Source organism: Lutra lutra, chromosome 4 (genome assembly GCF_902655055.1).
Source record: "Lutra lutra chromosome 4, mLutLut1.2, whole genome shotgun sequence".
Taxonomy (NCBI): Eukaryota; Metazoa; Chordata; class Mammalia; order Carnivora; family Mustelidae; genus Lutra; species Lutra lutra.
The window spans coordinates 139,694,760-139,714,326 of record NC_062281.1 but is presented as its reverse complement, the minus strand read 5'-3'; the positions used below and the strand labels follow the sequence as shown (position 1 = coordinate 139,714,326).

At 34.7% G+C, this 19,567-nt stretch overlaps 1 protein-coding gene across 6 annotated transcripts in view; it reads left to right on the top strand.

The window, feature by feature from the left end:
- The window catches only part of LRRC7 (leucine rich repeat containing 7), a 575,277-nt gene that overhangs the window by 174,124 nt on the left and 381,586 nt on the right, over nucleotides 1-19,567 (top strand). The window contains exon 2 of one of the 6 annotated variants that reach the window (XM_047725078.1): nucleotides 890-965. The exons of the other annotated variants lie outside the window; for them this stretch is intronic. Coding sequence (XP_047581034.1) covers nucleotide 965 — 1 coding nt within the window. The 5' untranslated portion in view covers nucleotides 890-964. The remainder of the gene's footprint in view (nucleotides 1-889; nucleotides 966-19,567) is intronic. 6 annotated transcript variants of the gene reach the window in all.

Sequence of the window (19,567 nt, the reverse complement as noted above, 5' to 3'; positions counted from 1 at the left end):
TCTCTCTCTTCCATTGATAAATGGATGTTTTCTATTGTCCTAACATATATTTAATAATTATACTGAGATTCTTCGGTTTTATAAATATAAAGACTTTACATTAAGTATTCAAACAAATAACTTCAAAGTGTCATTTTCTTCTTTATCCCCCATGTCAATCATGGGTTGTAATGTTACAGAGTACAAACTACAATACTAAATAAATGTGCATATCTGCATTAATCTCACTATAGTCACTTTTTAAAAATGAATTTGATTATTACAAATGCGAATGGATATTTTAGGCTCAGTTATTTTAATTGTAATATATTGAACACATTTAGCTATGAATACACACGCACATAATAAATGCCAGTGTCAAAGCACTTTGTTTTAATGATCACTGGGGATTACCAAATCAGGGTTTAAGGTGTAATAGTGAGAGCATAAATTTTATTCATTCAGAATAATTAGAGGAAAGGCAAATCAGACCTGTAAGAATCTAAATTATGAAATATTTTAAAAGAAATTCTGTTTTATAATTTTTAAGAACAAGTGAAAATAACATTTCACATTTATTATTCAGTTATTAGGAATAAAAGAGGCAAGGAGGAAGATCACTATGCAAAAAATTTTCCTTGCAGATACTTAATTGTTTTTAGAAGGAATATTGGACAATAATATCACCCTTCTTTTCCACATTGAGTTTATATATTCACAGCTCAAATATTTAAAATGGTAGTGTTTGTGGAATTATTCTGATTAGGATGTATAACCTGACAATCAGAACTACATTTGATTAAGCTCTTCACATTCCATTCTTGCTTATTATGTTCATTTAGATGCATTTGTCAATTTATAAGTACAGTTAATTAAAATTTTTTAAATTTTCTTTTTTTTTTTTTTAAAGGAGCCCGCTACATGAAAAAAATGCAAGTCAAAGTGGTCACAACCTAGAAGTCTGCAGAGACAGGAATAACTAGCAAGTAGATACTATGTTATTTTACTATGCTTAAGTATATAGAATTCAGTAGTGTTCTGGGAATTTTACTATATAATTACAAAATAGTCTGGTAATTTAAAATTCATATTTAGTACTATTTGTGTTAACTATATCACATCACAAAAGTAGTTAGGAAGAAAAATGGTGACTATGGATTTCAGGAAACAAATTTTCTGTCAATAATAGTGAAATGATTTTGGTCAGAAAGATGAGTTTAAATATTGTATCTTTTCTAGGACTTATACTTAGAGACCTAACTCAACAATATATTCCTTTCTAAAAAGAGTAAGAATCTCCCTATACCTGGTAACACATTAAACCACTGAAAAAATGTGTTAATTCCTCTCATAAACCATTAATAGGAATTATATTATAATCATGCTTTTAAGAAATAGAATGAAATTACATTCACTTTTGAAGGTTACATTTCAAAATTTCAAGGCGATATCAAATGAAATCCAGACATTAAGCAGGAACTTTCCATTCATCTGTACTCACTGACATTTTCAAGAAATGAAACAGAAGGGTCAATGATAAGAACATGTAATGTTTGGGTGAATGGATTTTTAAAAAGACTTAAGAATGTGAAAAGGGTAAATAAGATTATTTGAATGGCAAGAAGAATCTTTGAAAATCTCATTGTTCAGTATTAAAGTGTTTGGAGTTGATTCTTTGTCCTCAAATGTATCTTGGAGATTGTAACAGAGTCAGAAAATGTTCTGCAAAGAAAAATCTATATGGAATGATGGCAGTATCCACAAAAATATTTTAGAAATTATACATATCTTCATATTTAAAATCTTATTATAGTAGAAATTTCTATAATTATACATATTGTTTAAAATTGTGTTTCAGCTGCTTAACAGTAAAGATTCCTAAAGAACTTTATAAGCCAAATGTAGTTTCTTCCCTTTTTTTTAAGGCTTTATAAATGACAAGTCATGGATGAAAAACACCTCACATGCAAACTGTATCAAATGTTTATACATTTGGAATCACACACTTTAATAAGAATGCCAAACAATAACTCAAAAACACTCAGATAAAAAGTATGAATGAAAGCCTAATGAATCTGGTTTATAAATTTAGACTTTTTATCTTGGGATGTCATACAGTGATACACAAGCTTATACTTTAAGGTGAAAGAATTTTGGAATTCCAAGTTCAGACTTTTAAAATAGTTTAGTTGGCCTGTCCTGTATTAAAGGAGAGAAAAATCTAAAAATGTCTTTAGAAACACCTTGGCAAGAATCAGCATCAGCATCAATTTTAGCTCAGAAGGAAATGAAGAAGACCATAATTTGAAAGGTATTGAAAAAGTTAAAAGAAGAATTATTTTAAAAAGGAAAAACATCTGGAAGGCTGTTGAGAAAGTCTGGGGGTGAGAGCCCAGGAGACTGATGGTTGCAGTCATGCAACTGGGGAATTGAGGACTCAAACTAAAATGATGGCAGTAAGGATAGGACTGTGATTTGAAACCAACACCCTCTTTGCTGGATTCTACAGGAACTTTGGATAAGTAGTGGCCCCATTATTTGAGATCTGGAACATTAAGAGAAGAGCAGTTAACTTTAAGTCGATGATGTGAAAATGGTAACTTTAGTTTGGAATATGTAGTTTAGGTGCCTTGAGGATAGCAAAAGGTTGAGGATAGCAGGATTGGTGGAAATACAGAACTGGAGGTAGGACTAGAAGATTTCTCTGAATAGACATAGTGGTTGAAGCCACCAGGATTACACCAGGCAGAAAACATGTACAGAATGGAAGGGGAATATTGCCATAGGTACAATTTCTAGGACCAATATTCAGTCATCAAAATTCTGTTTAGAGAATGAGAAATCAACCACAAAAACTAAGCAATAGTCAGCAGTAAAAGGAAAAATGGCTTCCAGTATTTCTGTTTTTTCTTGTTTTCTAAAGAAACTAAAGAGTAGGAAGATTCATAAAGATTGGCTATGTGAAATGCTGCTGAAAAGCCTGGGAGGAGGATGACTGAGGGAGAAAAAGCTTTTAGATATCTCTGTCAGTCAGTCATTGGGAGCCCTGATGGAGATAACTCAACTTTAGAGGCCAAATGAATTTGTGAATCCTTTTTCATATAGTTCCTTTTTTCTTTACCTTATCTTCTCATATATCAATCCAATAATAGAATTGTTTTTCAGATTAATTTGCATAGTTCCATATTTTTAACTCAGCTTTACTTATTCTCAGAATATCATTATAACTCCCCGAAACTTCCCCTAATTTGAATAACTAATTCAATTTAATGTATCTTGGTTAAGGAAATTTTTATTACTGGGTAATCCTATCAAATATATATGGCCTATTACTATTTCATGTAGTAATCTCATAAATGATTTCTCATAGTAGGTTGACAAATACTTTATTTGCCTCTGTTGGGAGAAACGCAGTCCTTCTCCTGTGTTCCTTCTTTGCTTTCACATGGCTATCATACTTGAACAATTCTGACACCAGTCTGTCTTTTCATTTCTTCCTATGTGTCTGTGTTTCCCTTAGGGAATACATTATCTCATGCCTGAAGGACTCTCTTTTGCATTTCATTTAGTGCCAATGTGCTAGAAATAAATTTTCTCAGTTTTTATTTCTCTGAAACTTTTTATTTCATCTTTGTTTCTGAACATTATTTTTTACTGGTCATAGAATTTTATTCAGTGGTTCAGAGGTTATCATTCCATTATGTTGTAGCTCCATTCTTTACTTTGGGAGGAAAGTCATCAGTCTTATGGGTGCTCCTTTGATGACTGTTTTATTGTTTAAAGGATTTTAAAAATATTTTAAAAGTTGATTTTAAATGATGGTAAAATGCACGTAACATAAAATTTACCATCCTAACCATTTTTAAGGGGACAGTTTAGTGTTATTCAGTACATTCACTTTGTTTTGCAATCATCACCACCAACCATGGCCATAACTCTTTACATATTACAAAACTGAACCTCTGTGTCCATTAAGCAGTTAACTTCCCATTCTCCTTCCCTTCTTCTAGCCCCTGGAAACCACCATTCTACTTTCTGTCTTTCTGAATCTGACTACTCTGGAGTAGACTAAATGGAATCAAATAATATAGTATTTGTACTTTTGTGAAAGGCTTATAATGTCTTTCAGCTTTGTCCATGTTGTAGCTAGTGTCAGAATTCTCTTCCTTTTAAGGTGGAATAATATCCCATTTCATGGTCCCCATCTTAATGGATATGAAATAGTATCTCATTGTGGTTTTGATTTCCATTTATCTAGTGATGAGTGCTTGAACATCTTTTCATGTGCTTATTCCCCTGCATATATCTTCTTTAGATAAATGTTTATTCAAATCCTTTCCCTAATTTTTAATTGAGCTGTTTTTGGTTGTTGTTTATAGCCTTTTAAGATTATCTCTTCATTTTTTATTTTCACCACTTTATGATACATCTAAGTGTGGTTTTCTTTCCAGTTGTTTTCCCATAGTTTGCAAATTTTCCTGAATTTCTGAGTTAGAGCTTTCATCAGTTTTGGTATATTCTTAGCCATCATCTTTGCAAATACTGTTTCAATCCCATTCTTTCTCCCTTCTTTCTGGAACTTCAGCTACGTAGATCTTTTCACTGTGCACACATTTCTCTTATACTCTATTCTTTATATTCTTTTTCTTTCTACTTTAATTGGATATTTCCTATTGACCTGTCTTCCAGTTCACTATCCAATTTCTAATATGATTTTAAATTTATTTATTGAATTCTGAATTTCAGATACTACATTTTTGATTATAGAATATCTATTTGGTCCTTTTTTATAAATTCTAATTTATGCTGAAATTCTATTTATTTTCATCCAACCTATCTTGTCCACCTTTTCCACTATTTTCTTTAACATATCAATCATAGTTATTCTAAAGTTCTTGTCTTTAGTACATTGATTACCTACACATCTATTCTTACTGTCTGTTTATTCTCTTATATTTTGGTCATTTTGAATCTGTTTCTTTAAGTAATTTTAGAGTCTTGAGGTGATAATATCTTGGCAAGGAAAGTAGAAAAAATATTCCACCTAATTTTTTCAGGGATTAAGATGAGTAGAGTTTGGGTTTTCAGTCTATCTCTGGTTGTTTTCTGTTTCTAATATGTAGCTCACTAAGATTTTCAACTGAAATCTTGGTGTGTTTACTATGATTCTTCCCCCTCATGAATTTATTGATAAGGCAGGACATTTTACTCTGTGTTTCAGAGGTTTTTATCTAAAATTCTAGTTTTCTGTGCCATGATGCACTACAATACACCAAATGATTCAAAGGAAGGATCAGCTGTACATTTAAGGTTTCTCAATTCTCCAGTGTTTACTGTAGGATCTCCAGACCACCCAATCCTGTTATTTGTTTTTCTCCAATTGTGGCCCTCTGATCAAACTTAACCCAGATTTTCAGACTCTTATTTTCTGTCATAAAATTGACAAATGCTTCTAGAGAAAGGATCTTTTGATGCTCAGCTCACTTCTCTTTGGTTCTCCTCACTCTGAAAACTTAGCCCAACTAGTTTTATAGGTTCTTCAGCTCTAATGCTTTAAAGCAGGTGTTAAATTTATATGGCTTTTCCAGCTTCTGTCTGTTGAAATATTGGTGCTGCCAAAAAACACTTTTTGTGTATTGTTTTTGTGTACAATGGAAACTTCTACATGTCAACTATCATAGAATAATGTATTTTTTTCTTTTCATTTCTTCCACTTTTTTCTCTTAGAATTCTTCCTAAAATAGACTTTATTTTTTACAGCAGTTTTAGATTTGTAACAAAATTAAGCGGAAAGTAAAGAAAATTCCCATATATCACCTGACCCCACACAAGCATAGTCTCCCACACCATCAATATCCCTCACCAGAGTGGTACATTTGTTACAAGCAGTGTTGACATATTATTATCATCCAAGTTCATAGTTTACATTTGGCTTTACTCTTGATGTACATTCTATGGGTCTAGATAAATGTATAATGACATTCGTTATTATAGTATCATACAGAATAGTTTCACTATCCTAAAACTCCTTTGTCTTCCATGCCTCCTAATCCCTGACAACTGCTGACCTTTTTACTATCTCTGTAGTTTTGTCTTTTCTAGAATGTCATGTAGTTGAAATCAAACAGTATGTAGCCTTTTCAGACTGGTTTCTTTCACTTAATAATATACATTTAAATTTCCTCCCTGTCTTTTTATGGTTTGATAGCTTATTTTCTTCTAACATTGAGTAATATTTCCTTGTACAGACATATTATAGTTTATCCATTTATAATGTATTCTTTTTTAAAAAGATTTTATTTATTTATTTGAGAGAGATTGAGAGAGCACAGAGGGAGAGTATGAAGGAGAAGCAGACTCCCTGCTGAGCAGGGATCCCGATGTGGGGGTTGATCCCAAGACCTTGAGTTCATGACTTGAGCTGACTCTTAACTGACTGATCCACCCAGATGTCCCTACACTGTGTTCTTTTTAACGGTTGTATTAGATTCTATAATATCTGATTATTAAACAATCCCCACTTAGAGATGATTTACTCTATTTACAATTTTCACCTCTTAATATAATGGTGTATGAGTTAACTTGAATATCCTCATTTATTTACTTGTATTTCCAAAAGGATACATACTCAAGGGTACCTCTGGGTGACTCAGTCAGTTAAGCATCTGACTCTTGATTTTAGCTCAGGTCATGATTTCAGGGTAGTGGGATTGAGCCCCGTGTTGGGCTCCATGCTCAGCAAGTAGTCTGCTTGAGATTCTCTCTCTCCCTCTCCGTCTATCCCTCTCCCTGCTCACATGCTCTCTCTATAAAATAAATAAACAAATCTTTAAAAAAATAAATTAAAAAAATTTCCAAAAGGATACATAACAGATATAAGCTTGCTGGGATATAAATACACTTCATATATGTAAATTTATATATAATATATATTATATATATAATTTTTAAATCATGTTATTTTCATATAGCATGTAATTTTAAAATCATTTTATTGTGATAAATATACATAATATAAAATGTACCATGTTTAAGTATACAGCTCACTGACATTAAGTACATTAGCATTGTCGTACACAAAAAATAATCAATATTAATATATGACATTATATAGTTAAAAAGTCATAAGCCTCTAAATGATATAAATTGAAAAATTTTCTTCCAACTCTACCGCCAACCAATCAGTTTCCCTCTCTAGAAGGAGGTAACTGGTATTATCAATTACATAAATTCTCAGAGATATTTTCCCAGTATATATATGTACACACCCATACATTTTTTTCTTTTCTTTTCTTTTCTTTTTATTTTTTACATAATAACATATTTGGGAACAGTTTAATACCTTTTTTCTCGCCTGGTAGAAAATATTGGATATAATTTTATATCTGTTTGTGAGGAACTTTCCTATTTTATTTTCATTTTCTGTAAACTCCTTAATAGCCTATTGTATGGATTTATATCACTTCTAGTCTTTTGCTATCACAAACAATGCTACTCTAAATGACGATAAGTATAGATTGGTTTGCATCTATGCAAGCATATCATAAGCCAAGTGGAAATGCTATATACACTGTTATGCCTTTTGTAATTTTGGTAGAATTTGTAAAATTGCCCTGCATAGAGCTTGTTCCAATTTTTACCATTATCCATAATGTGATGCATATGACTTTCTAAAATTAATAGGTGAATATTGTACTGGAAAGCTATGATGATTGAGATTGCCATAGGTATGTAAATATCCATTCCCCACATTGCCACCAGAAATAAGTTTCAGTCACTCTTTCCTTATTTTTCTCATTCTGCTGGATATAAATTCAGGTTGCATTTTACTGGCTACTAGAGAGATTAAGCATTGTTTCATATGGATATTAGTCACATACTCTTCTGTAGTTTACATAGTGATTTTTTTTTTGCCTACCTTTTTATTGTGTTGGATTTTTCTTAAAACTTTGTAACTGATATTTCTATAGCGCGAAAACCAGCCTTTTTTCTCTTAAATATATTGCAAATATTTTCCTCTCTTAAAATCTGATTTTGTTTATGTGAATTTTTGTCATTTTTTTTAGTGTGAGGCAAAATACACATTTTCTTTTGTAGTGGAATTAACTCATTTTTGCTGGAACTCTTCCACATATAATTTATATTGGTATTTAGTTCTCTAGAAGCAGTGGGTAGTTTTTATAGGTTATGACAGGAAGTCCATCTTCTGGAATTATTTTTTTATTTTAATCTTAATTTACTTGTGATTATGAAAGAGTTTTTACAATTATGGAACATTTTTTATCTAATGTGGAATACAAAGATCATTTCATACTTTTTTGTAGCTGTCTGAAAATGTTATTTTCTAGATAAGATTTGTCAATAAATGAAAGCTGGTAAACCTCACTTGAGATTTAGTGGGTTAAGAGAAAAAAATATCACAAAATGCCAAGAAGGGGGGAAGAATATTGGTGTTTTTCAATTTTTCTGATGCTAAATAAGTTGCTAAAAGTCTTCTTGGGCTATCACTTGCTTATCTCCATGTTTTATCAGCTAGTTCCCATAAATTATTAGGGAGATTACTGGGAAATTAAAGCTTTTCCTTTTGTCCCTATTTATTTTATGCGTTATTTAGAGTCCCCTATTTAAAGTTACAGTGTTAGATAGGCACGAAGGGTAGCAAACATGTATATGTAATAAAGGCTGCAGAGTCTAGTGGTTGAAGTGCATGTTCTGGAGTTAAATCTTCTAGTTTAAAGCCCAGAACTACCGTTTAAGGCTGTATGAAGTAGAGCATATTCCTTAACTTCTTATTGCCTCCGTTTGCTCATCTGTAAAATGGATGATAACTGTACTTGCCTCATAAGATTGTCTCGGTGTTGTGAATGAAGCAACAAATGAAAATGACAAAACTCATGCCATATAAGTGAAGTGATTGATCTCTTCAAATAAAATACAAATTTGAGAACAGTACGAGAAACGGATTGGCTTAAGAAGCAACAGGACACATGGCACATAGTAAGCACATCAGATCCTGATAATGAAAAAAGAGACAAAAGAAACCGACTTAAATATAGAGAATAGGGGCGCCTGGGTGGCTCAGTGGGTTAAGCCGCTGCCTTCCGCTCAGGTCGTGATCTCAGGGTCCTGGGATCGAGCCCCGCATCTGGCTCTCTGCTCGGCAGGGAGCCTGCTTCCTCCTCTCTCTCTGCCTGCCTCTCTGCCTGCTTGTGATCTCTGTCTGTCAAATAAATAAATAAAATCTTTAAAAAATAAATAAATAAATAAATAAATAAATATAGAGAACAAACATGTTTTCCATAGGGGAGGTGGGTGAGAGGATGGGTAAAATAGGTGAAGAAGATTGCATATACTTACTGTGATAAGCACTGAGTACCATATAGAATTATTGAGTATTTATGTTGTACACCTGAAATTAGGATAACATTGTATATTAATTATACTTGAATTAAAATTTTTTTTAGGGACGCCTGGGTGGCTCAGTTGGTTAAGCAGCTGCCTTCGGCTCAGGTCATGATCCCAGTGTCCTGGGATCGAGTCCCACATCGGGCTCCTTGCTTGGCGGGGAGCCTGCTTCTCCCTCTGCCTCTGCCTGCCATTCTGTCTGCCTGTGCTCGCTTGCTCTCCTCTCTCTCTGACAAATAAATAAATCTTTAAAAAAAAAAAATTAAAAAAATTTAAAAAAAATAAAATTTTTTTTAAGGGGCGCCTGGGTGGCTCAGTGGTTAAGGCCTTTGCCTTCGGCTTGGTTCATGATCCCAGGATCCTGGGATCGAGCCTCACATCGGACTCTCTGCTCAGCAGGGAGCCTGCCTCCTTCTCCTCCTCTCTCTCTCTCTGCCTGCCTCTATGCCTACTTGTGATCTGTAAATAGATTAAAAAAATTTTTTTTTAAATCAATTAAAATCAATCAATAAATTAATTATTTTAGGGTCAATAAATAGAAATCAAACTAAACATTTAAACAAATTTCTTTTTTTTTTTTTTAAAGATTTTATTTATTTATTTGACAGAGAGAAATCACAAGCAGGCAGAGAGGCAGGCAGAGAGAGAGGAGGAAGCAGGCTCCCTGCTGAGCAGAAAGCCCGACTCGGGGCTCGAACCTAGGACCTGGGATCATGACCTGAGCCGAAGGCAGCGGCTTAACCCACTGAGCCACCCAGGCGCCCCTAAACAAATTTCTTTTAAAGAAAGTATATTTAAAGCAGAATTTATATTCAGAACTTGTTAACATGTTCTAAATTATTTTATAAAAAGAGTTTTCATTTAGAGTTTGTAAAGGAGAATATAACACTGGAAAATTATACCAAAAAAGGACAATTTATGTTATTTTACAGTAAGATTTATTTATTGAACCAATATTTATTGAGCATCTACTGCATGTTTAACCCTGGGGTTGTAGCAGTAAACAAAACAGATGAAATCCACATCCTCATGAATGTGTGTGTTTTGCACAAGGGAGCAATGGTTTAGGCCTATGAATTTGAAAGATAAATCCTGACAACTGTGTGAAATATGGATTGGAATAGAGAGAAACAGGAGATGTAGAAATCACTCAAGGGGTTGTTTCTTTTTTTAGGTGAGAAGTCAAAGGCCTATACTTTTGAATAGCAGAGATATGCACAAAAATTATACAATGAATTTCTGTAAATAAATCATATCAATGTACTATGGGGATTTGCTATTTTTAAATAAGTCCTTTTATACCTTTATTTGATTTATAGATTTGGTTTCCTTAAAATGTAATAAGCCTATTCTACTTTAAAAAAAATAATTCTAACCCCAAACCACCTCCAAATGAGTATCCTCCTGAAAGTCTATCAGTAGTTTTTGCTAGATAATCAGAGAGAAATTAAAAATAATCTAACATTATCCATTGAGAACCTGAAATTGATAACCAACCATTACAGATTACAGGTGGCAACTATAGGGACAGAAATTTAAAATTTGAAGGATGAAATTGATGCCATGATTCTCCAAATCCTATAATTCCTGTATGTAACTTAGATGTCTAAAGGTTACGAATATTATGACAGGAAAGAAGTCACTAAATGCTGGGGGTGAGCCACAAAATAGCGATCCTGGGAGAGGGAAGCTAAAGGAAAGCAGTGAAGTTGACATAAATCGTAATTGACTGTCGAGGCCAAGATAAGCAGAGAGAGACTAAGACCAGCTGTATACCCCAAGCTCCTGGCCAGACGTGTGCTGCCCTGGGGATCTCTGCACGGCCCAGCAACCTGGCTTCTGTGTTCTGAGGTGTTCTGATGCCAGGTGAATGAGTTCGCAAAGCTGCCATGTCTGTCTGACTTGTTCCTAAATTACCTAAGCTAAACAAAAATTCCTCTTCCTACCTATGGTCTGGTTAAGCACTTTTAGGTGGAATTTAGAAACTGGGTTTAGTTGTTTAAAGCATGGCTGGAACAATAACCTGGAGAGGAAAGAAAGGGCGGAAGGGAGGGAAGATGACATTTACTGAGTAACTTTTATGCAGTCCAAGTGTATTTATACACCACATTTTCTCACTTAGCCCTCATTGTACCTCTGTAAGAGAGATGAGGAACTGAGCTGCAGAGAAGTTAAGTAACTTCTACAGTTAGCACAGTTACTAAAGGGATAATCAGTATCACAATCTATTTCTATATGACTCAAAGAACCATTCTTTTTCTACTATACTGCCAGGAAGAAAGAGTTTACATGAGACCAGTTGGATGGAGGGAACATCGGAAAATTTTATTACCATTATAAAACTCTGTAGAGTCCTAGTTTTATTAAATGAATAACATCTTCTTAAAGCAACAATAGGGGGCAATGGTGTGCCAGTAAGTACTGATGCATTGAATATGTTACCTCTGGTTATAGTGTAAGGGGATCATGCTGGGAGGTAAGAAGAATGTCTATCAGGAGTAGCCATGCAGTATCTGGGGAACAATACCTACTGGATTTTTAAAATATAGGACAGAGATCTAAGGTAAATATTTGGATTCAGGAGGTTTTACCATGAAGATGGGAACTAAAGCCAAGGGTGTAAATGAGATTTCCCAAGAAAAAGTACTAAGCAAGAGGTAAGAGTATAACTGAAAACAAAACCAAAACCAAAAATGAAAAACCTTAGAAAGGTAGAAAGAGGAGTAAGGTAAGCAGATTCATGGAAGCAAGAGAGTAAAAAATGCTAAGAGGGAAAAAAATCAACAGGGTTAGCTATAAACTGCCAAGAAGTCTAAGGGTTCCCTGGAATCTGGTAGTTAAGACATTGTTGGGAACCTGTGGAAGAACCTCGTAACACTGTAGAGTAAGTTTCAAATGTGTTGTAGATTGGACTCCTTGGAAATAGGCTCTGAGATAAAGATAAGGATTATTGGGAGTGCTGGGTAGAGAGAGAAATTAAACTACAGTGAGTTGTAGCAGAGACTTCCAGAAAGCCCATGTGTATCACTGGAACTGGAGAAGCCTTCAGAATTAATTAGGCTGGGTAAGATAAGTAAGATAAGGTGGCTGGGTTTTTAACCAGCATAAACCAGTTATCACAGAATTATAACCTGGATAAGATAGGTCATTTTGATAAAAGGCAGTACAGAGAGAGAGCTGCACCTGTGAACCATTACAGGCAACCTTCCAGCAGCTGGGAGAATGAATGGTTCCATCCACAACAGGATCTGGGTTGGGCCGCTCCCTCACCCAGAGAGAGTCGAAGAAAGAAATAGGAAGGGTAAGCTTCTGTTTTAATATTTTGCGGTAAGATATTTTTATGATTGCAGCACTAATTCTCTCTTCCAAATTCTTCTCCACCACCATTGTCCTGCCAGCTGACTCCTTTACTGACAGGTTTTCTTCTTAGACGCTTCATTACTCATATGGTCTGCAATTAAATAGCTCTCTTTCTTTCACTATTCTTCATGGTTACTCTTAGCCTCTCCTCTACCATAGGGGCAGAAGTAAGCTAAGTGGATTTCTATAGCCACCTCCATTAATACATGGTATGTGAAAAATAACCGTATTTTACAAAGTTGCTTTGCCTAGATCGGTTACCATTACAAAGAAGCTTTTCCATGGAAGCTCTAAGTTAAGGAATTTAGAAATTATATACCAAGAATTGATGTATTACTGCAGGGCTCTGACTGTATTGAAGAGTTTGATTTTACACATACCGTGTAGGGGTTTGCATTTCCTTAGAAGACACTAAATAAACAGACTATACAATTATAAATATGAATTCTTACTATCATTTCATACTCATGAATATAGAAAAGGTTAAATAAAAGCTGTTAATCATTTTGATGATTATTTATATATGGCAGCTCTGATGTAAGTATAGTATAAAAATAGTTCCCAGGAGGAATTTGAATCAGCATGCAATTATATCATTATGTCAACCCCTTTTTAATCATCCTGCATCCTTGTGTTCTTGTAGGTGCTTAATGCGATATCAGCTGCCCCTGGCAGTCACCTGAGATGTGTATTTACTGACAGCTTTATTACTTTTTTCAGAATATATAGGGCCATATTTTTAGTTTAATATTTATGATGTATTGGCTTGGCTTTCTTTTGAGGGGGAGGTGGAACTGTGAAGTTCTGATATATTAAATTCCCATTTAATTAAAAACACCCTTCCCCACCAAAAACAAACAAACAAACAAAAAATCCAAGAGACTGTTTGAAAAGGTGGATTTGTTCTTGCTTTGAAAATACCATATAAACACACACACACAAAACCCATCCCATCTGTCCTCTTGCCTGGAGAATGCATTTAACAAGGGATGGAGCTGCATGTTAAAGACCATAAAATATGCAGCAAGAGAAAGAAGGGTAAAACAATCCTGCAGTCCACTGGCTTTATCTACTTTGTAGGGCTCTCCTTGTGAACAAGACAGAGTGGATAGTTGTTGCTACATCAAATAAGGATGTAGGAGAATAAGGGAATTGGAGACAGAACACCAGACTGCAAATTCCAGCTCCTTCCGTGATCATTAGCCAAGGAAACTGTGAAAATTAATTGCATTTCCTTCATTTTAAGGGAGATTTGTCTCCCTTCCCAGTCCCATCTTGTTTCATTTTTTTCCTTACCTACCCCAGACAACCCCCCTGCCCCGCCTCTCAAATCCTCATATCAGAGAGATCATATGATAGTTGTCTTTCTCTGATGAACTGAAATAAAGCATTTTTTATGGTTAATGGGGCTCCATACATTCCTGAGAAGGGAATTTGTTGGTGGCTGAGGAAATGATCTAGGGACTTGGTTCCAGCTAGATGTTAAAGGTATATCTAATTCCTAAAGGAGATTTCAGTGTGGGACAAGATCTAGATGGGTTTTAGTAGAAATAAAGAAAAAATATGGAACATGTACTTTCTTAACTGTTAAAGACATGGTAAATTTAGAGAATTGTAGCAATGGAGACCAATGTATTTATAAGTAAAGACACTTAAAAAATAAAAGGTGATTTGATTCAGCTCATGTGGCTACTTAATGGCAGAACTGGGACTAGAATTCAGGTCTCCTGACTCTTATCTGAAGCTTTTTTAAATGGAATGCTGGCAAGGATTCCTGATGATACTTGAGTTCCCTGTTAGACACGCAATTAAGCTTATAATTGGTCCTTGTTCCACTTCTCTGTGGATATGTCTTCTTCAGATTCCATAAGATGGCACATTATTCACCCAGGGACAGAGAATGAGAGTGTAAAAATTAACGCCCGCAAGGTAATTTTATTTAAGGTGTTCAGAAAACAAGAATACTAACATGATTTGATTATTTATTTTCTGTTCATGTTTCTTTATTTGCATTAACTAAGTACCCTGATTCATCTATCTTAGGCACAAGTGACTCCCAATTTATTTTTAATTTTATTTCTGAACAATAGTGGAAAAATTGTTGTAAATGGTGCTTCCCACATCCATTCTTACAGGTTTCCTCTGAACTTTTGTCATATATGTCATGACCAGCGTTCTCTTCTTTAAGATATCAAACCATTCTTTGCTAGCCCAAAAAACCTCATCCACAGATTTCTCAACACCAGACCTGTTTTTTCTTTATGCAGAGAAATACTGTCTTTGCTAAATTGTCATTTTGTTCAAAGTCATTTAGCTTTACTCTATTTATGACCACCTAGACTTTTAAGAAAGCCTTAGCCAGTCATCTTTTAAAATATCCAAATACTGGATTTGCTAATCTTTTCTTCATTATTATATTTAGGTAATCCATTTGGGCAAGACTACCCGATTGTTGGTAGTGTATGCTTTTTGTCACATCAGGATGCATATAATGTCATTTTGTTCCACCACTGATGATACTAAATTTGGCCATTTAATTTAGTGGTGTCAGATCCCTCCATTATACATTTTCTCCTTGCATCTGGTGATTACTGTGTAGGATCTGAAAGCATATGAATATCCTAACTCCAGCAACTTTTTATCCAGTAGCTGCAGCATCCACTGATGATCCTTAACTGAATTCTCATTAGGGATTGCAAAATGGGCATATCCTGTCATTTTTCTACATTGTATTAGCATTCTTTTAAGAAGTTCCCTTTTTGATCTCTCTCTCTTTCTTCACTAGGGACTTACACGAGTTTATTTTTAACTCAATGTATTTTTTAAGTTCGATAAAAATAATAGAAATTCAATTCTAAGACTTGCTCACTTTTTTGCTGGTAAAATGTTCAGAATTGGTGCTTGGAAGATATATACATTTATTAACAGTAGCATTGTTCTGTTATTTTTAAAACAAAATTTTTGCTGCTTTTCCGCAAGTCTCACCACGACATACATTGCAATTAATTATTTCCACAATTTTCTATTTTGAAAAATGACATTTGGAATTTTTGAGATTAAACAGTACAGAAAAGTGTTACATAGCTTCTTTTTTATTTCCCATAAGATTTTCTTTTTCTGACTACTTTTTCTGACTGATTCACTAAAAGTAGACAATTATTAATTTATTCAATAGCTCTACGATGTTTAATATTGGAACATGTGTTAAGTCACTTTGCTGGATCCTCACCTCTTAGAAAATAAGAAAATATTTATAGTTACTATTTCTCTATTTTTAGTTTTTTACACAAATAAAAATTATTTCATGTTTTTTATGTTTTTATCATGTTTTAACATAATCCAGTATTTCAATGACGATGAAACATTTTGGTCACCAGAAGCTTATTTTCAAAAATAGTTCATTAATGTGTGTGAATAAGTTAAGTAATGAACCTCTTTCAGAAGAGTAGAACATCTTCTAAAACAATTTCTACCGGTTAATTTTCATACAAAAGTTCATTCTTGGGGCGCCTGGGTGGTTCAGTGGGTTAAGCCGCTGCCTTCAGCTCGGGTCATGATCTCAGGGTCCTGGGATCGAGTCCCGCATCGGGCTCTCTGCTCGGCGGGGAGCCTGCTTCCCTCTCTCTCTCTCTCTCTCCCTCTGCCTGCCTCTCTGCCTACTTGTGATCTCTCTCTGTCAAATAAATAAAATCTTTAAAAAAAAAAAGTTCATTTTCATGATAAGTAGAGAGTGTATGTAGAGCGCAAATACAGATTTTGTAGTTAAACATATTTCATGTGCTTGAATTTCAACACATTCACTGCTTTGGGATATAGTCTCCCTATCTGCAGTATGGAAGGAAAAATCTTCCAGCTCTTTCTTCTTATGAGATTCATGGTAGGCCCTCACATGATTAACGTAGCCATTATGATTATTATTATCATCATCATTATCTTTACCTTGCCTTTGATATTATCAGCACTTGAATTGATTGGAGACAACAAAGTTGTAAACAAAGGTTCTGAAAGTATGAATCTTTGTTATATAAATGAGTTAAAGATGACCTTTGTGTATTGGCGTCTATATTTATTTCTTCACAGCAGGCTAGGACTGCTAGCTCAAAGCCTGCCAGAGCCAAATTCAAATTCTTACATATCCAATTGCTTTAAATAGAGCCCAAATAAGTGTATTTTTAGCCATTTCAAGTCTGCCTGCTTTGCATGCCCCATAAAACTGCACCCAATATATGCCACCTATAGAAAATGACAAACCTTATGGTTACAAAGACCTCAGATGGCTGCTACTCTTTGCATCTTTTCAACTCAGAGATTCCCTATTTTGCTGCTGAGCAACATACTCTAGACTTAAATGCCCTCTTCAATTCCCCTCTCCACTGGAGATGCCTTGCCCTCTTCCCCTTCTGGGTGGTGATTCCACACAACTGTCTCTGGCATCTGGAAGCTTTCCTTTCCAGAGGGTTTTCCCGGAACATTCTTGCAAACCTATCCATGTGCTACCCAGTAAAGCTTATAAAATACTGCTTTATTCTGGTTGTGCCTTTCCCTTGATCAACCCTGATATATTTAAACTTACCACAGTCTTATATTAGAGTTTTGGATCAAAGACTAAGAAGCTGAATCTTTTAATATTAGGTCTGGAATTTACTCTTCCTTTTTTTAGGACAGGAGGGAAGGAAAAGAAGGAGCTTTTGGTTGCCTTTATTTCACACCCTCACCCCAGGGAATTTGTAGATTCACATTTCATTTGTCCAACAAGGAGTATGACTGTGTTTGGCAGAAACTGCCTTATTTTATTCCAGAGGGAAAAATATCTTGTCTGGGCTTACTGAGAACTTTTTTGGGTGCCCAATGAGGGCTGAATTACTTGAGGAAAGCCATCTTTGTCTCACTGAGATGATAGAAAATGGAAAACATATTGAGATCTGATGAGAAATTTTGCACTATTTACTCAGTCCTATTTCGAAGAGTATATCTCTATTTTATTGTGAAGGTAACTGTAATGATAGAGGTAGTAATTGGTAAAGCTGTGAATTTGAACCTTGGTCTCATAATTTCATGGTCCATGTTCTTGACTTCTCATCATTCTGCTTTACCTACTCCTGAGCTAGCACTAATCTGTAATTGAGTGTTTTATGGGACCTTTGATAGTGATATAAACCTATTTTTTAAATTTTCTTCTGCCAGTTTTTACTTCTTTTCTTTTTTTCTACTTTCACTTCATTAAGTATCTTTTAAAATTGAAACCTGGGGGCGCCTGGGTGGCTCAGTGGGTTAAAGCCGCTGCCTTGCTGCCTTCGGCTCGGGTCATGATCCCAGGGTCCTGGGATCTAGCCCCGCATCGGGCTCTCTGCTCAGCAGGGAGCCTGCTTCCCTTCCTCTCTCTCTCTGCCTGCCTCTCTGCCTACTTGTGATCTCTGTCTGTCAAATAAATAAATAAAATCTTTAAAAATAAAATAAAATAAAATAAAATTGAAACCTGGAACTCTAAAACAAAGACCTACCTTTTAAAAATTGTCTTAATGTGTTTTTCTTGTTTTACAAAGTGTTAGTTTAATAGTAGGCTGCTGTGTGAGCCAATTGCTGAGAAATATTGAATAGTACCCCTTTGAGAGAGAGGGAAAAATGCTATTTTTATTCAAAAACAACACATTGATGGATCTGTTAGTTGTAAAAGGCAAGACCCCCCCCCCCCAGGGTAGTTTATGTGAGAGAAATAAGACACAGAAAGAGCTAGACTGCTTTACTTAATAAACTATCAAAAATTACAAATATGATTCTTGGCAGCTTGAAAAGAAAAAAAAAAGACTTAAGTGGACCCCAGAGATGCAGTAAAAAGTAGATAGGCAGGAGTAAGTTCTTGGGGGACTCCTAATAGCTTGGAAAAAAACAGGACTTAAAAAAAAAAAAAAGTTGCCAAGTGAGAAATTCCTAAGAGAGGAAAAACAAACTATAATTATGCCCCGAACTGCAGTTTTTGGGTTACTGGGTATAATGTAAAATTCCCATACTGAACAATAAAGAGTGTTTGAGACTTGACTCGAGATAGCCATAGCTGGTCACTATAGCAAGCAGAGGTGAAATAATGATGATGGCAAAGTACACTGCTGAGATTACGTTGAGCTTATGTAGAAGGGCCATAAAGAAAGCAGATCAGGTTGGTTTTTTCCATCTATTTTTTTCTGACTTGGAAAAGAAAAGATAAAGGGATAGACATTAGCTAGGAAATATCATAATTTAAATTATATATTTTCCCTTGCCCTCACAGGCTAGCAGAAGGCAGACCAAGATAAGGGTAAGCGTGATAATTAAAGGTGTTAGTCATAGAGGGGGACAGCTGTGGGCTTTCAGCAAGTCCACTGTAAGCCTAGGAATATAGTAGAAGGAATGCTTCCAACTCACAAGGATCAGGATGGTTTGAGGCTATCATTTTACAGCCAAGGCTGCTTAGCAAACATAGGATGATTTAAACTGTACAGTCTCAGAAGGGATACAACATGAGAGAACACAAGACTGAAATAAGATTGGGAGTACACTTTTGGAAAGTTAATTAATTTGACTATAGGCCTGTGCATTCATTTTTTTCCCCAATGCTCTGAATACTTGTATTTTTATTATCAAAGGAGAAGCAGGGTATTTACTGGTTAACTAGATAGTTTACTGGTTAGCTGTACTAGATAATTTAGACCTCAGTTTAATCTAATGAAGAACAAGTTAATGAAGATATAAAATCATATTTTGCCAAAAAACAAAGTTTAATTTGTATACAATAAATTATTCAGGCTATAAGTATTAATTTTCAAGATGTCAATCACCAGAGGAGAAC